The sequence below is a fragment of the Parambassis ranga genome, chromosome 7 (assembly GCF_900634625.1).
Source record: "Parambassis ranga chromosome 7, fParRan2.1, whole genome shotgun sequence".
In the NCBI taxonomy this organism is placed as follows: Eukaryota; Metazoa; Chordata; class Actinopteri; family Ambassidae; genus Parambassis; species Parambassis ranga.
Genome location: NC_041028.1, coordinates 5,686,514 through 5,703,301, shown reverse-complemented (window position 1 = coordinate 5,703,301; position 16,788 = coordinate 5,686,514). Strand labels below are relative to the sequence as shown.

At 40.7% G+C, this 16,788-nt stretch overlaps 3 protein-coding genes across 13 annotated transcripts in view; 2 read left to right on the top strand and 1 right to left on the bottom strand.

The window, feature by feature from the left end:
• The first annotated feature begins 21 nt into the window (after positions 1 to 21).
• mbd4 (methyl-CpG binding domain protein 4) lies at positions 22 to 2,880 on the top strand. Its single transcript, XM_028410208.1, has 8 exons — positions 22 to 105; positions 253 to 534; positions 640 to 1,370; positions 1,988 to 2,053; positions 2,157 to 2,291; positions 2,376 to 2,525; positions 2,617 to 2,720; positions 2,806 to 2,880. Exons 2-8 carry the CDS (start codon positions 314 to 316, stop codon positions 2,878 to 2,880), a joined length of 1,482 nt encoding a protein of 493 aa, XP_028266009.1. The 5' UTR covers positions 22 to 105; positions 253 to 313.
• A 2,968-nt stretch (positions 2,881 to 5,848) lies between these two features.
• On the bottom strand, positions 5,849 to 10,079 carry creld1b (CRELD disulfide isomerase 1b). Its single transcript, XM_028410165.1, has 11 exons — positions 9,826 to 10,079; positions 8,831 to 8,951; positions 8,655 to 8,737; positions 8,430 to 8,540; positions 8,250 to 8,341; positions 7,973 to 8,152; positions 7,777 to 7,872; positions 7,603 to 7,686; positions 7,378 to 7,473; positions 7,148 to 7,288; positions 5,849 to 7,067 (listed from the first exon to the last, which is right to left on the bottom strand). Exons 2-11 carry the CDS (start codon positions 8,945 to 8,947, stop codon positions 6,847 to 6,849), a joined length of 1,221 nt encoding a protein of 406 aa, XP_028265966.1. The 5' UTR covers positions 8,948 to 8,951; positions 9,826 to 10,079; the 3' UTR covers positions 5,849 to 6,846.
• A 4,409-nt stretch (positions 10,080 to 14,488) lies between these two features.
• hspg2 (heparan sulfate proteoglycan 2) overlaps positions 14,489 to 16,788 on the top strand; it is a 76,160-nt gene continuing 73,860 nt past the window's right edge. For all 11 annotated transcript variants that reach the window (XM_028410902.1, XM_028410899.1, XM_028410906.1 and 8 more), the window contains exon 1: positions 14,489 to 14,887. In XM_028410902.1, coding sequence (XP_028266703.1) covers positions 14,828 to 14,887 — 60 coding nt within the window. In that variant the 5' untranslated portion in view covers positions 14,489 to 14,827. The remainder of the gene's footprint in view (positions 14,888 to 16,788) is intronic.

The following is a 16,788-nucleotide window of genomic DNA, read 5'->3' as shown; positions in this document are numbered from 1 at the left end:
CGGATCTGATCGCTACTTCCTGCCTGCTGAAGCGTGTGGCACTGCTGTGTTGACATCAGAAAATAACCGGGAAGGCAGCGTACTGACTTCAAACCCCACATCTGAGTGAGTTCTAAATGACCAGCATTAGTTCAGATAAGTAGTGCACTTAAGTATTGCCTCCTGCTAATTCTGTAATATCTACAGTAATATTTGTGGACTTTGTGTGAAACCGTGAAGTGAAAAGATGCAATGTTTTGTTGTCCGTTCCAGGTAAAGATGGCACAGACCAGGGATAGCTGCTGAGGTGGAAGTAAAAAATCGACAGAATGCAATGGACTCCACTACAAATGGACTCACAGAAAATAGCACTCACCTCGAAATATATCGAGGCGATCTTACCCAGGTGGAGATCAGTGAAGATACAAATGACCAAAGTCACAAGGAGAAGCAAGAGTCAAACCACATTTCTGCAATGCCCCCAGGTTGGATCAGAGAAGTGAGACAGCGAAAAGCAGGCAAGACCGCAGGCAAACTGGATGTTTACATTACAAGGTGACTCTAGGTGTTTTTCTGTTATCTGTCACTGTGTTATTTGATCTCAGTGCTGCACTTAACGGCGTTTGATTAGTGTCTAATTGATGTTTTCTATTATTGAAGTCCACAGGGGCAGAGATTCCGGTCAAGAGCATCTCTGCACACTTTCCTCCTGAAAAGTGGAAATGACAATGTGGATATAAACCTCTTTAATTTTAGCACATCAGAAAATGATGTTACCACTTCACAAATATTTCCATCCAAAGTAAAGCAGAGGAGACGAAAGAAAAAAGATGCAGATGGACAGCAGGAGAAAACAGAAGATGGTAGAGAAATACTGGATCCACCTCCAAATAAATCTGAAAGGTCTTCTTCCTCCACCAGAAAGGACACCCAAGACAGAAAAACAAAGAGTACAGAAAACACTAACCACCTCAATACAGACATTGTACTGGAGAAAATCACACACAGACTGGAGGTGTGTCCAGACAGCACAGATGGGTTAGAGGATAATATGGAATTGCAGAAGAGTCCTCAAAGAGTAGGGCTGCTGAGAGAGAAGCTTCTCAGACTGGCTCCTTCATGTAATCAACAGAACACTATCATTGCTCATAAGGAGGAAGTGACAAGCTCACAGTCTTCAATCCCGACTCTAAATGTCGAACCTGCCACTGAGAGCGGGGATGAAGGTGAGGATGTGCCAGACGCTGAAGAGATACATGAGAATCGCAGCAAAGGTGACAACAAGGCTAATTCTGAAGTGGAGGCTCACAGTCATGAGGATGTGGAGGAGGAGGTGGTGTTACCTGACATCACTGGTGGGAGCTCTACACCAAGAAGAGAGTCTCAGAATAGTAAGTATAGTTGGCACTGTCAAGAGCTTGTAATTTTTAATTATCATTATAAATAGGATGCAAACTGTATGAATGGTGACTGATAAGACTGTAGCTTATTACATGCACATTCGGTTCAGCTCTGTGGGTAATTATGCAGCAGGTTTTGAGTCGATAACTGTTGTGTTACTTCTTTTTCGGTGTAATTGAAAATCAGTAAGATTATTTGCTTGTTGTTTTTCGATCTTGTCACATGTTTACCCTTTGAGGGCTGTGTATCTCATTTTGTATCTCTTGATTTTTGTTATGCCAAAAATTCTAATAAAATTCTAATTATATATATATATATATATATAAAGAAAATTAGTCAGCACTGTCTGAGAAAATGGATTAAAATGAATTAAAGTCTTTGGTTTCAAACAAAGCCACAGCAGTGAGGTCTGTAGGCAATATGACAGGCCCTGATTTCCGGAATGAAAAGTGGATGCTCCTGGTGGCACATTGAGTATGTGTGATAAACGGGGAAAGGAGAATAGTTCAAGGGAAGAAGAAATTGAAATACATCCCTGTCTTAAGTAGCGATAACTGAGGTGAGGCGTATACGTTGGAATATGCTCAGATGTTTTCTGTCTCTTCAGAGTCGAGGAGCTCTGAAGACAAACGGAAAACCAGCCCTTATTTCAGCAGGAAACCACTGAAAGATGGTAATGTTGGAACTCATTTAATACAAGAAGCATGCATGTATTTGTGTGTAAAACATGCACCCTGTGCATGTGTGTTATTTAAGAAAGCACTGTCCTCACTCAGGACTCAGCCCCCCCAGGAGGAAGGCCTTTAAGAAATGGACACCCCCTCGGTCCCCTTTCCACCTTGTGCAGGAAACTCTTTTCCATGACCCCTGGAAGCTCCTGGTGGCCACTGTTTTTCTAAACAAGACAAGTGGTGTGTAGAATTCAGCATACACACACAGCAACACACTGGATGTTTGATCAAAACCTCCTATTTAATGTATTTTCTTCCATACAGGCAGGATGGCCATTCCTGTTCTGTGGCAGTTCTTCGAGCGTTACCCGTCAGCAGAGGCAACCCGGGTGGCCGACTGGAAACCTATGTCTGAACTCATGAAGCCTCTTGGGCTGTATGAGCTTAGAGCCAAAACACTCATCCGCTTCTCAGGTAAATATTTGCTTCCCTGTTAATGGTTTACAGATGTTTTTGTATTGTTTTATTTAGAATACATGAAGCAGTATCTCTTTCTCCTGTGTAGATGAGTATCTGAATAAACAGTGGCGTTACCCTATCGAGTTGCATGGGATCGGAAAGTATGGCAATGACTCCTACAGGATCTTCTGCTTGGGAGAGTGGAGACAGGTGAGCATAATTCTTGCTATTTTACAGGATTACATTAGATTTGTAATATAATTCTAATGCTGAACCTGATATTTGTATTTCAAAGGTGACGCCTGAAGATCACAAGCTGAATAAGTACCATGCCTGGTTGTGGGAGAACCATGAAATGCTGGGAATCTGAATGTTTGACTTTGGTGTCACAAAGAAGAATGTAAACAAATTACAAATTACAGTTAACAAATTACATTATGATGAAATATTCTAAAAGCTTGTTTTAAAATTATGCAAAGATATCCTAAAGCTTTGTCTGTCTTCAAAAACGTTTTTATACCTTGATGATAATAAAATGTTGTAAGTTGTCTTGAAATAGCTTTGCTCATTCCTTATCTATGTAGAAGAGATCTGAAGACATCCACTTGACAGTATCTAGTTAGTCCTTTGTCACGGACTAATAATCTTACTTTAAGAGTGCACTGAGGCATGGCCACTCCATACCGCAGCTTTCTTTTGGTGGGGGGTAACCTGATTCCCAAGGCAACTGTTGCCACTGCAAAACACTCGGTGAATGCGCTGGCATGTCACAGTTTAATCTATAACTAGTGCCACAACAGCAATTTTTTAAGTATGCATTAGGATTTGTGTTATTATGTAATGATAAGAGAAGTGTGGCTTTAAGAAGAAAAGTACATTCTGATACATTTGATTCTTTGGATAGTTCAGTGTTGCACAAAAACTCAACTTTGGAGAAGAAGAAAAAGAGTGAACTACAAAATGAAACTACGTGAGTAAAGAATTAAATTTTTCTGTAAATGTTATTTTTACCAATAGTCTATATAAGCCTCTGCTGTGATTCTTGATTTTTCACTACTACAGCAACAATCTCTATAGCTGCCACACCAGTCTGCATCCCTCCTGACCCTCCTTCTGTCAGGCAAAATTGTTCCCTCATGGTCACTCCCATGATGTTTCCCATCATTTCAGAGTCTGCCCGGCTGCGGACAAGCAGTCAGGTGAGCAAAGGATTTATAGCAGACTGCACACACAGCACTGTAATGCGTTCTTTGAGATCAAACAAAAAAAAATCTGATTCATAAATTTGCTCTCCAGAGTATTCCGTGGTTGAACCCTTTACATCCACCTTTGGTTCATAAACGTACTGTCAGTCTGGAGACGGCAGCTGTTCACCACCACAACCACCAGAGGACAGCAATCATGCAGAGAAGAGAGCATTACAGGTTAGAAGTTACACATAAAGAGCCTCTAACCTTTCTTGCAATTGCTTATAATAGCTGAGTTCCTGTGGTGGAATGTAACTAAGTATTTGTATTTCATTACTGTACTTAAGTAAATTTTTATGTATTTATACTTTACTTAAGTAAAAATAATAGTACATACTTTATACTTTTACTCCATTACATTTTGCAGCTATTATCTGTACTTTCTACTCCACTACAAATTTTTACAATGTCTGTAGTTACATTTTTGTACATTTGTAAGTACATTTTTGAATACAGTTGTGTTCATATACCTCTGCTGGACTGATGTGAGGTCAGACTCTGCATGGAGGTGGTGTCACGCTGCCAGCTGTGTTTCTATAATGAGCCTCAGTCATGATGCCGGTGCTCTGGCTCAGTTAGCTAACTAGTTAGCTACTGTCTGCTATCACAAGTCCATCCATTAATTTCTGATTAACATGAATCATAACATTATCTCTGATTATATCTGAAGCAGGAATACTTACACAGTGAAAATGGTGAATGCCTATTTTTTTTTTTATCACCAGCCTCTCTGTTCACTTGATGCCCACAGCCTGCCTCATGACACACAGACCTGTCCATAGCTGGTTCTGGGTACATTTCAAAGATGTCTGTACTGATAATGTAAATTAACTACACATTGTCCATTTTAATTTTAAGATGATTTTCTTTTAACCTGTTCAGATATCTTTAGCAATAGAACTCAATAATATATATTCAGTGCGTGAGTACTTTTACTTTTAATACTTTAGGTACATTTTAAAGTAAGTACTTAAGACTTTTACTTAAGTAGGATTGTTGATGTTGCACTTCTACTTTTACTTGAGTATATATTTTGCTGGTTATTTGTACTTTTACTTAAGTACCAAGCTTCAGTACTTCCTCCACCACTGCAGAGTTCATTGTCATTGGTGTTTATGTGTCAGGTTTCACCAGGTGTGGCGAAAACCCTTCTATGGAACAAGCAGTGAGAGAGAAGAGTACAGGTAATATAGTGTAGCTTCACCACCTCTATTGCTCCATTTATACTTTTGTTTTGAAACAATAAAATCTTCTCTTTTATCCCTGCAGAATAGACATACGTGATCAGTTAAAGAGGCAGATTGAGGAAAAATGTGTTGCACTGAAGCTGCAGTTTGCCAGTAAAGTGCAGGAATCAGAGTATTTCCAAGAGGTAGACCGTCTTGCCCTGTCCAGTGAAAGAGAGAAGCGACTGCAGCATAGGAAAGCAATGTCTGCTTACAGAGATGAAAACAAGACGGTACACTGACATGTTTACTAATGCTTTACAATAGTGCCCTGGCAATGCTTTTGCATGGGCTTATGTTACAACACTGTAGGGAGTGTCTGAGGTTTTCTCTCTCTCCTTGTCTCTGTGCTGTGTACAGCTAATGGAGCAGAGCTGGCGGGACAGAGCACTGATTCGTTCCCAGGAGGCCCTGAGGGAGAGAGAGCTTCTGCGCCTCAACCCCATTAACTGGAGTGGAACTCTGAAATAAAGTCAAACCTCTTCAGGAAGACAGAACTACAGACCACACTGTAGCAATTAGGTATGCGTGAGTATCAGAAAATGAGATTCGACATATCCCAACCACCATAAACAAACAGCTAGAGCCTGAATGATGCTGGGTTTTTGGGGTAAACAACAGTTATAGTTAAGAATTAAATTAAATTAAAGTTCCAATTTGTGTTGCAGTGCAATCACATCATTTTATGTAAAGTAAAAATCCCCATAATCAACTTTACATTAACACTGACAAATGTAATTAAATGATTAAATTAAAAAAAAAAATAACATAAGAGCAGACTTTTTATTGTAAAGCGAACATCTACAATGATTTATGATTTTGTAGACAAACATTCAACAGAAGGGAAATCAAAGGAGGACGGATAATTAGTGATGCTTGAGTGGCTCTCCAACATGATACTACAAGTGTATCTGCTAGAATCACAGTTGAACAGACCAAAATCTGTGTTGATAATGCACACAAAAAAATGAGAAATGTCATGAAGAGAATTTGGTAAACATCAGCAAACATAAATATTGCTTTCAAAATAAACGTAACACAAAAATGGCTTGTTTCATTCAGATCAGAGCTGGTATTTAGCTACTGTAAGCACATCCTCCCACCACAGACACACTTACTAAGCAATAAAGTTGCATCTACTAAAAGTTAATCTTACATGCTAAAGTAAGACGATAAATTAATGCAGAGGGTGCAGTACCTTTCTTTTCAAATCTTATTATCATGCAATATTACTAAAAAGAATCATTCAGGGAGCATGATGAGGTAAAAAAAAATCATTCCCTGAACATAAATAACCTTAATGGAAATATCCCACAGTTTTATGAGTGCTCAGTTGGAGGGGTGATGAATTTCTTCATTTAACCCCATGCCTGTAGCAATTAGCATAAGTGTTGCAATAACCAGCTAAAACTTATTCACCAATCAAACTTTGGGAAAATCTCTGCTGCACAGCACTGATGAAATGGAGAAAAACGTGAATGGACATGATGACTAGAGGTTTTCATTGTGTGGAAGAAAACGACATCTTCTCTTGAGCAACAGAGGCCAGATAAGACATCCAGATGCATATTAGTTTCACAATCAGTAGTGGTCTTTATGTCACCCTTTCTCCCAACAAAGTTGAGGTAGGGGATTCAGTTCAGTTCCTTTGTATCAGTGCAGTGTTGCTTTGTTGTTCTTCTTCAAGTTTCACGGCTTCATAGCCTTTGAGTTCTCACTTCTTCCTGTGTTATCCTATTCATAAACATAAATAAATGAACCTGAGCCCTTTTAGGTAACTCAATCAATCACAAGTAAATCCCTGAAAGGCTAGCACTGGCTGGTATTTCAAGGTCTGTCTGTCGAGTCATGCTCCCACACAGTCTAGCGGCCCTTCAGAAATCCGTCCAACATGTAGTCTCCCTTCTCTGTGAGCCAGTATCCGGCCATAGCAGCAACTCCTCCAATAAAAATGGCTGTGAAGACCATGTCACCCTTAGCAGCGAGTGTAGCTAGGGCACAGATTACAACGCCAAAGAACATTTGCTGCAGCACGAGGACCTCATCGTCTGTCATGTCATCAAACAGTCCCTTGTCTGGGTCAGCTGAGGAAGTAAAAAAGAAACTTAAGACATGCAGTACAATGAGTTGTTTCAGCGAGGTTGTAGTAGTCACTGATACTTACCAGGAGGCTTATTCTCAACACAAATGCTGTCTCTTCTAATGAATCCCTCAGCACAGTCACAGTGGAAGGAGCCCTCCTCATTGATACAGGCCTCATTAAGTCCTGGGCAGGCTATTGCACGTTCACTACATTCATCGATATCTGTGCAGGAAAGAAGAAAAAAACAGATTAAATGGAATCAAAGGAAGGTATAGGGATGTAGACATAGTGGCCAAGTGGTAAACACTTACCCAGACACTTGGCTCCTTTCAATCTGTAACCACGAGCACATTTCTTACAGCGAGCAGGACCACTGCCCATGCAGCCCATACAGGCCTGGTCACAGCCTGGACGGAAGTGCAGCAACAAATTACCCATCAACAATAACAGGAATTAGCCGATTAATAAGGTCATACTCAATTAATAGGCATGCATGATTCCCCTTATTTTCTTGAACTACACAAAATCAACTGTACCTCTGCATTCATATGATCCTTCTGTGTTGTGACAGTAGGTGTTGGAAGGGCACCGAGCCAGCTCTGTACCACACTCGTCGATGTCTGAGACACACAGGGTGCGTTACACAACACAAAACCCCAAAACTGGCACAGAATCACACGTTACCACATGACCTCTAAAGCCGTACTCACCTACACATTTGTTGTCATGAAGGATCCAGCCGGGTTTGCAGTCGAGGCATTTGTAGTCCTGTGGCCCCAAGCATTTCTTACATGAGTGGTAGCAGGCTAAAAAGGATGAGGCGCACACATACAGGGACAGAGTCAATGAGAGATGACCCCAAATTGAGTTTAGCTATGTAGAAACTGTCATCTGAATCTGAGGCACCTGTGCAGGCTCCCACGCTGTCATTGGAGCTTTTCTCCCTGTAGTAGCCATCAGCGCAGCTCTGGCACAGATTGCCTGAGTATCCAGGATCACAGACACACTCGCCATCTCCCAGGCGGGTACCCTCCCCTTCACAGCGACCCAGGCCTCCACACACACCACCAGGTCCAGATGGACACTCTGTATGGATAAGCCTTCTAATTTTTATTCTGAACGCCTTCAAACCAAAGGAAAAATACGTTTGACATTTCACCTCCTGTAAAGATAATTTTCACACCTTTGCAATCGGGTCCAAAACGTCCAGGTGGACAGCACAGTCTCAGCTCCTCTATGCAGAGCCACTCAAACAGATCAGGTGCTTCCTGCTGCCTATAGGACATATGTAGCATGTCAAGCATGGACTTAAAACAAGTGAGAAATAACATCTGAGGAAAGCATCATTTAAGACCACATGTACCTGTGGAACCACCATGTCTCTACTTGGTCTTCTATCTGCTCTAGCAGCTGGTTACATTCAAAATCTGTCTTCTCACAAGCAGCTTCTACAATCTCAAGGAGCCTTGTCTCACTGAAACAAGAAGCAGTTAGAAAGGTTTAACAATGACAGAGTGCATGGATGCTTGAAACTGAATTAGATGCTACAGGATAGTTATTAGTAAATCCATGAACAAAAAGGTTTTACCTGCGTGCATATTTGGCCAGCTTCTCTTCCTCCCAGGCAGTGTTACCTCCCCCAAAGTTCTTGTTGGCTGTTCTCTCCAGACCCTAAAATACAAAGAAGGTCATTTAGGAGCTCTGAATACTAAAACACACAGGCTGGAGCATACCATACGTAAATAATTAAGTTAACTGCGGTACCTTAATGAAGCTCTCAGTGAGTTTTCGGCAGGTCTGGCATGGTGCTGTTTGGACTCTCACCACAGAGAGCTCAGAAAGGAGTATCAGAGCAGGCAGGAACAGCCAGGTACACCACATTATCCTAAGAAGGTATGGGCACACACATACACAAAGTGTATAAATTAAAAGAGAGATAACTATATCTAGTCTAAGGAATATTTCATGATTGTGTCTACATCCTCTGTAGAGTCTATATTCAAAATACAACATGTATGAAAAACTATGTACGGTACCCAAGAACATAAGGCAGCAGGTCCTGAACATTCTCATAACAACATTTCCTGTGTATCATTCTGATCTGTAAATATTTAATTGTTGTTTATCCATCTTTGTTTTTATCTGTAGTTTTTATCACATTTTTGAGTGCTTGGTCCTGTTATGCCCTGCACTGCATGGCAGATGCTATAATGGATAAATGTTGACACTATCCATTATAATGTAGTACAGTAGTACTCCTCCCTTTCAGCTGATATTTCTTATTTTAATTGTCCAATAAAAGCAGGAAAAAATGATCTCAGATCACTCTGAGTGATTTAACCACTTTATTTTTTTATAGCGTCATTTTGTTTACTTCCTGACATAATTATTTAAACCCAGTGTTCAGATAATGTCAGAATTTAGGTGGAATTTTGAAATAGGCACCGTATTCTGGTATAAACAATACAGAGATACAAAATGTTTGTATTTGTCTTGTGAAAAAGCTGCATGACACACAGCTAAGCCTGGCTAGGATGCTCGAGCTCTAATGTTAGCTTAGTTAGCGCAGCATCAGCACCACTAATTAGCCGGCTAGCAGCTGGCTAAGGTCAGTAGTTAGCTGCTGCTAGCCAAAGCTACTGCTGCTAACGTTGATGAGATATCCGTCTAGTGTATTTTTAAAGTCCTCCGAACCACGACGACAGTGTCCTGCCAGAATTTCATTACAGTTAACTGATATTAGCTGCTGCTTTTGTTACCTTGTCGTAACGCCACCACGTCCGCTTCACCGCCGATGATTGTCTTGATTCCCAGCTGATACTGCGCACACTGCAGGCAGCTTCACATTTTCACAAGCTGCTTCCAAAGCTTCACGCTGGCCATTTCAGCAACCACTAGCTACTGTGCTAACGGTTTCGGTGGTCATCCAGGCTAACGTACAGTAGTGACAGGCTGCTGCAGTCTCTGTTACAAATGAAGGAGTGGGTGAATGAAATGAACAGCTTCCAGGCGCTTCTACGTTGTCTACGCAGTAGTGATACGCAGCTGCTCCACAAGACTTGGCACCGCCCTAACCAGCTGGCGTTTAATCGATCAACCACAGACTGCATATAAAGAAATGTGTGCATGCTTACATACGGGATAGACAGTTTGCAAAATGTAACCGATTTCGTGCAAAAAACAATGAAAGGATAAAGGTAGATGAAAGTAAATGAATTCTTACAATACCAAAATTAATATGCATAATGTAGCCATAAGAGGGCTTTATAATATTTGTATATATACTTTTCAGTAATATACTTTGGCATTTTTCTACTGTGTTTGTAGTCTATGTCAATAACTATTTACTTATGTGTAAATCAGAAAACCTATTATTATAATACAAATAAACCCAGTTATAAATGTATATAAAAAAATTCTCTGGAAATATTAACTCTCATAGCTCTATTCAGAATAAAACTTGTCACCAAGCTGTCACAGAACTATACAGTTTGCAAACAGATGTTAGTAAAGTAAGTAAATATTCAGAGATATGAAGGATGCTGAGGAGTGAAACATATGGCACCCTCTTGTGGGAAGAAGAAACATTTGTTGGTGGCCAAGCAGCAGTTATAAAGACACTCAGAGCAGAGCCAGAGCCCACAGCTCACTGTCAGATCCACAGCTGGTCTCAGGGGCACTGATAGATGTGGCCAAACACCTGGCCAAGCAGGTGAAGGACAAAGGACAAGCTCCACTTCAGTCCTGTCATTCTGGACCCCAAACACTGCAAACAGAAAACTCCACCTGTCTGATGATCTGGCCAGTGTGAGAAATGGAGACACAGAGCAGAAACTTCCTAAAAAATCCAAAGAGATACACTAAATATACTGATGTTTTTGTCCCAATGCAGAAGAATTTCCAGAGGATCAGTCCCCAGCTGGAGTGTGTCAGTCTAAGGTTTCTCTGAGATGTTCAGAGATGTTTTTACATTTTGAAATAAATAGTATTTTGTGGTAAATGAAATGAACCCTCATGCGTTGAATATTTGACTCATGTTTATGGTTGATGTGTGTAGAAATGTTGATCTGACATGTTTCTGTGGTTGGCAGATTGTTACACTAACTGAACACATGAGGTTGCTGTGTGCTGTGTGTGTGTGTGTGTATGTGCTGTGCTGTGCTGTGCTGTAAATGAGTATGTCGCCATCTGCTAGTGATCAGCTGCACGTACCAGAACCAGACAAAGTGAAAGTGAAAACCTCTGAATTATATAAAAATACAAAAGGGGAAGTTACAAACAGAGATCAGAACAGTTTTTGTACCACACTGTAAACATGTTTATTTCTATTGTAAAGTTGGACATTTTGGACATTTCTTCATTTTCAGCCACTGAAAATACAACCCGCCATTTTTACAGACGTTAACGTGACTTGACCTTTGACCCCTCGCTGCTTCAGGATACAGTAGTAAATGGTAAACATGAGCAACTAGATAGATATCAGTGTTGTGTAACCATGACCATCTTTAAACTAGTTAGATATAACCTAATGTTAAACAATGTTTTAGTGTAAACATGAACCGGTTGGTTGCATCTTACCCTCGCCATGAAACATCAACTCCTCATAACTTTGCCGTGCATTGTCCTGACAACTTGTGTTGTGAATCCTTCAAGTGCTAAAGACCATTTCTCTGACTTAACTACACTATGTTACTGTGTTACTTCAGCCTCCTTTGCTGCTCACAGCTATATTTGGATTAAACCTTGTATCTGTACATGCATACGCTTTAGCATGAAACGGACAGTCAAACGAAAGTGATGTAGTAGCTTAACTGCATCCCTCCACACTTAAACACAGCACATAGATAATGTTTTCAATTTGTAAAATGACTGTATGTAAAGTTGGGGGCAGATTAAACGTTGTTTAAATAGTACAGTTCTGCAATTTCATATTTAACACGCATTGATCTTTTTTGTCATAGAAACAAACAAACAAACATAGAGCACAAAACATATGTTTTATGTAAACATAATGTTTACATGTAATCTGTAATAGCCTACCTGGAACAGCCTCTACACCAGAAACAGAGCAAATGGCTTAAAAGCAGATTCAGTCTTGAGGTCTTATCTCAGACAGGTCCTGCATTTTATTCTCAGAACAATCAACAATGACTGCAATAAAGAAAGCAATAAAAATTCTACTTGTCTGCGCTTGCATGTTGGAGTTCTGCAGAGCTTAATGTTTTACTGGGTATTAAAGGCACGAGGCTTATGTAAACACATGCTTGATGTTTGAAAGAAAGAATTTTACTTACTATTAATGTTCTCTCAGCCTGCAGCTTGTGATTTGGGGATCCATTTCAGGAAATACAAGTCTAGGTCTCTGAGCTTCTGCTGCATTGATTTGTACCATTCTATTTTTCATCTATGTTTAGCAAGTCTCTCAACTTTATGGTGCATTTGATAGTGCAGTAATACTCCTCTGAAATATCCCTTTGAATAAATGCCAGTGAGGCTGTAGTCGTAAAATGTATCCTATTCACTGACACGTCATAAAATCAGACGAGGGTGTATTCTTTGACCTTCTCAGCTTCAGATGCAAATGAGATGAAAGATTTAAAGTGTCCTTTTGTTTAAAATGTTTGTTGGTGAGTCACAGCTGCTGGGTAGGATGTGGATTAACAGTTCGCCCCTACATCACCAACTATCTCAGTGCATGCATTGTATTCATGCTGTTTACTTTGGTTAATGATAGCACAGCCGGTCATGGCTATAGATAGTGGTGACTTGCTATTTAATCCTAGTGCCTGTGTCAAATACAGACTTCATGTCTTTAAGAGTCATCAAGTCAGGCTCATGGTAAAAGGAGAAAGAAAATACTGCTACATATATCTCACAGTCACCTCTAGGGTCCAGATATCATGACCCCCGCTTTGCTTAGTGAAGGGCCGTCCCAGCCTGATAAGAATGGCTCTTAGTAGAATTAAGCCTGAGTCTGTCTGAAAGGCATCCATGTTGGAATCACAAATGGTTCACAGAGCTCCAAATAGAGAAGATGTTGGTGAATCACAGAGGTTTTGGCAACAGCAACAAGATGAGTGGATGCAGAAAATATCCTGAAATCTTCGCTGAATTGTTAGTTGGTTTTAGGACCTATAATAATGGGTTCAAAAAAAGGTTTGACGCAATGTTTCCAATACTTTTCTGCAGATGGACGCAAAGGGAGGAGTCCCTGAATAAACCCAGTGTGGTCAGTGAGATGCTTCAAATTTGCACAATCAAAGACCACCCAGCCCCAGAAATGATCTCTCTCTTGTGTCCAGGACGAGTCAGAGGACAGATTGCAGCAGGTTTTTCCTGCAGAGACACAGAATTTAAAGTCTATACTTAGATTAACTGGACTGCATAACTTATATGTGTCACATTCATACAGTGAGATACCAACCAAACCTGATAGGCCCATTCTGCTCGTCCTGTTTTGGTGAACAGCTTCTCTCCATTTCTATTCAGGGTTCATCTTTTAATTGGCAACAGCTGCTTTGTGAAACCTCGGAGTGACACGGTATTACACTGGTTACATGATTGGACATTCACATTCACACAGCTACTGACAAACACTGTGTGAGCTATATTTTTGTCTCTGATGGGACGGCAACACAGGCAGTTATTTTATTTTTTACATGATGTTTACCTCTCACTAAACTGAGAAACCAGTTGTACTTCTTTGTTTTATCACTAGAGGGCAGTGAAACCTCATTGTGTTTAACACTGATTTTAATTTATTTATTTTGATAAACAAACACTGAAAGTCTGTTAAACCAAAGCTTTTAAATACCCCAGACTTCAAGCTGTATTTTGAATTGCAATTGATGTACTGAATGAGTGAAAGTACTGTTAGGTAAGATGTTTAGCTCTGATGGAATATATGTGTCCTTAGGGTATGAAAAGTAAAAGACTACAAATGTTGGATCTCTGTGACGCTTGTAATCTAAAAACTTTATTATTTTATTTTATATGTTTCACACAGACACGTATATACCATGTAGACTTTGAATAACAATGCCTTGGAAATGTATATTTCTGCTTAATTTTCTGATTCTTAATTCCAGAATCAGAACCAAGCGCGTTGGTCCTTATTAAATGTGTCATTTTGTGCCAAATGCGTAAAATTCAGAATGAGTAGTTTTTAGTTTTAAAGTCTTGTAAGAGCCTTCATCACATGTTTATTATCCATTGTATGTGAGCGGCAGCCTGTGAGGAGGACTGGACGCATGTGAGTAGTGTGTGGTGGTCACGTAAAGCTCTGCCATGCGTCTACTAGGTGGCGTCTCCCCGCACTGGGATTATCTGACTTCTCTCAGCACTCCCTGAATTCCATTCCGCCTTTTACTTTTTCAGCCGCTCTCTCTCTCTCTCTCTCTCTCTCTCTCCCTCCCTCTGTGTGTGTGAGTGTCTTTCTTGCACAGGACTTCCCTTGACTTTGCAACTGCACTGCATTCAGTCCTAAGTTTCGCGGAGTGCGTACGGGGGGGAAGAAGCAAGTTGGAGTCGAGATTTTACGCACTCGTTAAACTCAATAAAAGAAAGAAGGGATCCGTTTTACCTGTTGATGAAGTCCCACCGGGTGTGGGACGCAGAGGAGCAGCAGTCGCTGGGTTTTTTTTACACAGAGAAGAGAAGTCTCAAAAAAGGTGCACTGCTCCAGTGGCCAGGAGGAGTGAAGGACCTCGCTTTTTTCCTGATTTTCCCCAGCATTCGCAGCGTGTGCTGGAACTGTGGAAAATGGGCACCTCGATCTATGGACTTATCCTCTCCTTGGCACTCACATGTCAGCTGGTGACTGTAAGTGAATGCAAACTTTCTTTTTTTCCACTTGTAAACTTCACATTGTTTCATTCTCACACACACACAAACACATCTGACCCATAAAACCCTTTACCCCTCCTTTGAGGTCAACTCGCAGACACAAATCAGCGGCTTTATGTCCTATTAAAGGCAAAAACAAGTCATCTGTTGATGTTACTATTTTTGTGAGGCAAAGACTGTGCTGCAGCGCTGCACACACATGCAGGTGGCCAGTATAACCCATTCCAGCTAAGATATCAGCATGTACTATAAAGATGCTTTTAGAAGTAATATGCCAAACTAGAACCTCCTGTTGAGTGAAGCTGGGCTAAGTTTGTCCATAGAAACAAGCTATTCATAGTCTCCCTGAAGTGCTCAACTCCTAAAACTCCTCAAACTTTCTCAGGCTGTGCTTCGCCCATGAGTTTAAAAAATATAAAAAGAAGAGGGTCTGTTTAGTGTTTTTTTTTCAGATTTCATCTTGTTAATCAGTAGATTAATGGTATAGATTGTTTGGTTTTTAGGCTGTTGCCCTGTGTTGTGCTCCTTTAATACATTCTGCTGCAGGTGGGAGAACACATTTATATTCAGGCGATGAAAGGTTCAGTTTCAGGGGTCTCTGTTTAAAGGGTTACTTCAGCCAGTCAGCATGGAGAGATTAGGACAAAGTTTAACCAGTACAATCACTTATATTATTTGCTGTTTAAGAGTGGCTGTTTTGAAAGAATATAATATCCATTGTCACCAAACAAAGGCACATGTGTTCCAGACAAATCACCTCTTGTTGCAGTCAAAGAAACCTTCAGTCATATCTGTTGTAGGAGTATCAGAGGATGAGGATTGCCAGGCGGCTGAGAATAGACTGCCCCCATCCTCTGAAAATCCCGTCTGCTCTCTCACCTTTATGCCCTACAATAAACAGAGCTGTCATGCTTGAGGTATCTGTGACACCTCTGTGTTTATTTGATTGGAAGCAAAGCCCTTTTTGAATGATGTCAGTGTAGCTGAGTGGACACAAATCTTTCACATCCAGTAGCAATGTATACCCAAGAAGCTAAACTGCATTTCCCTTACCACATCAAGGGAAAACATCCAGCAGTGACATGCTGTTGAATCTCTTGCTTCACGCAAAGTTGATTGAGACCATTATCACCTGTGTCCTTAAATACAACACAGTCTATCAGTATCATTGATCCACAGACGAGGGGTGTCATCATCTGCTGCGTGGATGGCTACAGAAGGTGGCCTCCACACCACAGACACTGACTGACTGCTGGGCCAACAATACCAGCAGCATAATTGAATTATCTGGAACAACACACATCTGTTTTTTGCATTTTGACTTTGAACTACAGCAGGCTGACTGTGTCTTGATTCAATTAAGACATGCACAGTGATGTTGCTACAGCACCCTCCGTCCTCTGCTGGAATGTCAGGGTGGTGTGCATCATGTAAAACAATCAATACAATGTCTGTATGTGTAATGTGCAACTAAATGACAATCAAGGGGAGGAATTATCCAACCAAGGCCCTTTTACTCTCATGATACGCCCAGAAAAACTGTATATATTGTAATTTAAGTCTAGTAAGGAAACTGAAGTCTGCCTTTCTCGTAATATTTGAATGGAGGTGATTGGATTTAGTGACTGAGGTGCTCAGAGAAAAGCACTGAGAAATCGCATATCCACCTGCACGTCATATTAGCATCGTTCCTGAGCTGGTGCCAAAAGAAAAGACAAGTGACCACTTCATTGTGTGGGCCAAACATTTTCTTACTAAGTAAACGAACAGCGTGGAAGCTATTGAATGATGTGTAAACCTGATATGGTGGCAGGTGAAATTTGTTGCTGAGATGGCAGCCGAGGCAGAGTGTAACAAGAAAACGTCTCAGAAATCAG

What these genes read in the sequence shown, in the direction of transcription:
- mbd4 (XM_028410208.1), top strand. Translation starts at nt 314, where the DNA reads ATGGACTCCACTACAAATGGACTCACAGAAAATAGCACTCACCTCGAA. An exon ending in CAGGAAACCACTGAAAGATG is followed by an intron (nt 2,054 to 2,156) that starts GTAATGTTGGAA and finishes GTCCTCACTCAG; the next exon opens with GACTCAGCCCCCCCAGGAGG. An exon ending in GCTTGGGAGAGTGGAGACAG is followed by an intron (nt 2,721 to 2,805) that starts GTGAGCATAATT and finishes TGTATTTCAAAG; the next exon opens with GTGACGCCTGAAGATCACAA.
- creld1b (XM_028410165.1), bottom strand. Translation starts at nt 8,947, where the DNA reads ATGTGGTGTACCTGGCTGTTCCTGCCTGCTCTGATACTCCTTTCTGAG. An exon ending in GAGACATGGTGGTTCCACAG is followed by an intron (nt 8,342 to 8,429) that starts GTACATGTGGTC and finishes TATGTCCTATAG; the next exon opens with GCAGCAGGAAGCACCTGATC. An exon ending in CAGCGTGGGAGCCTGCACAG is followed by an intron (nt 7,873 to 7,972) that starts GTGCCTCAGATT and finishes CATCCTTTTTAG; the next exon opens with CCTGCTACCACTCATGTAAG.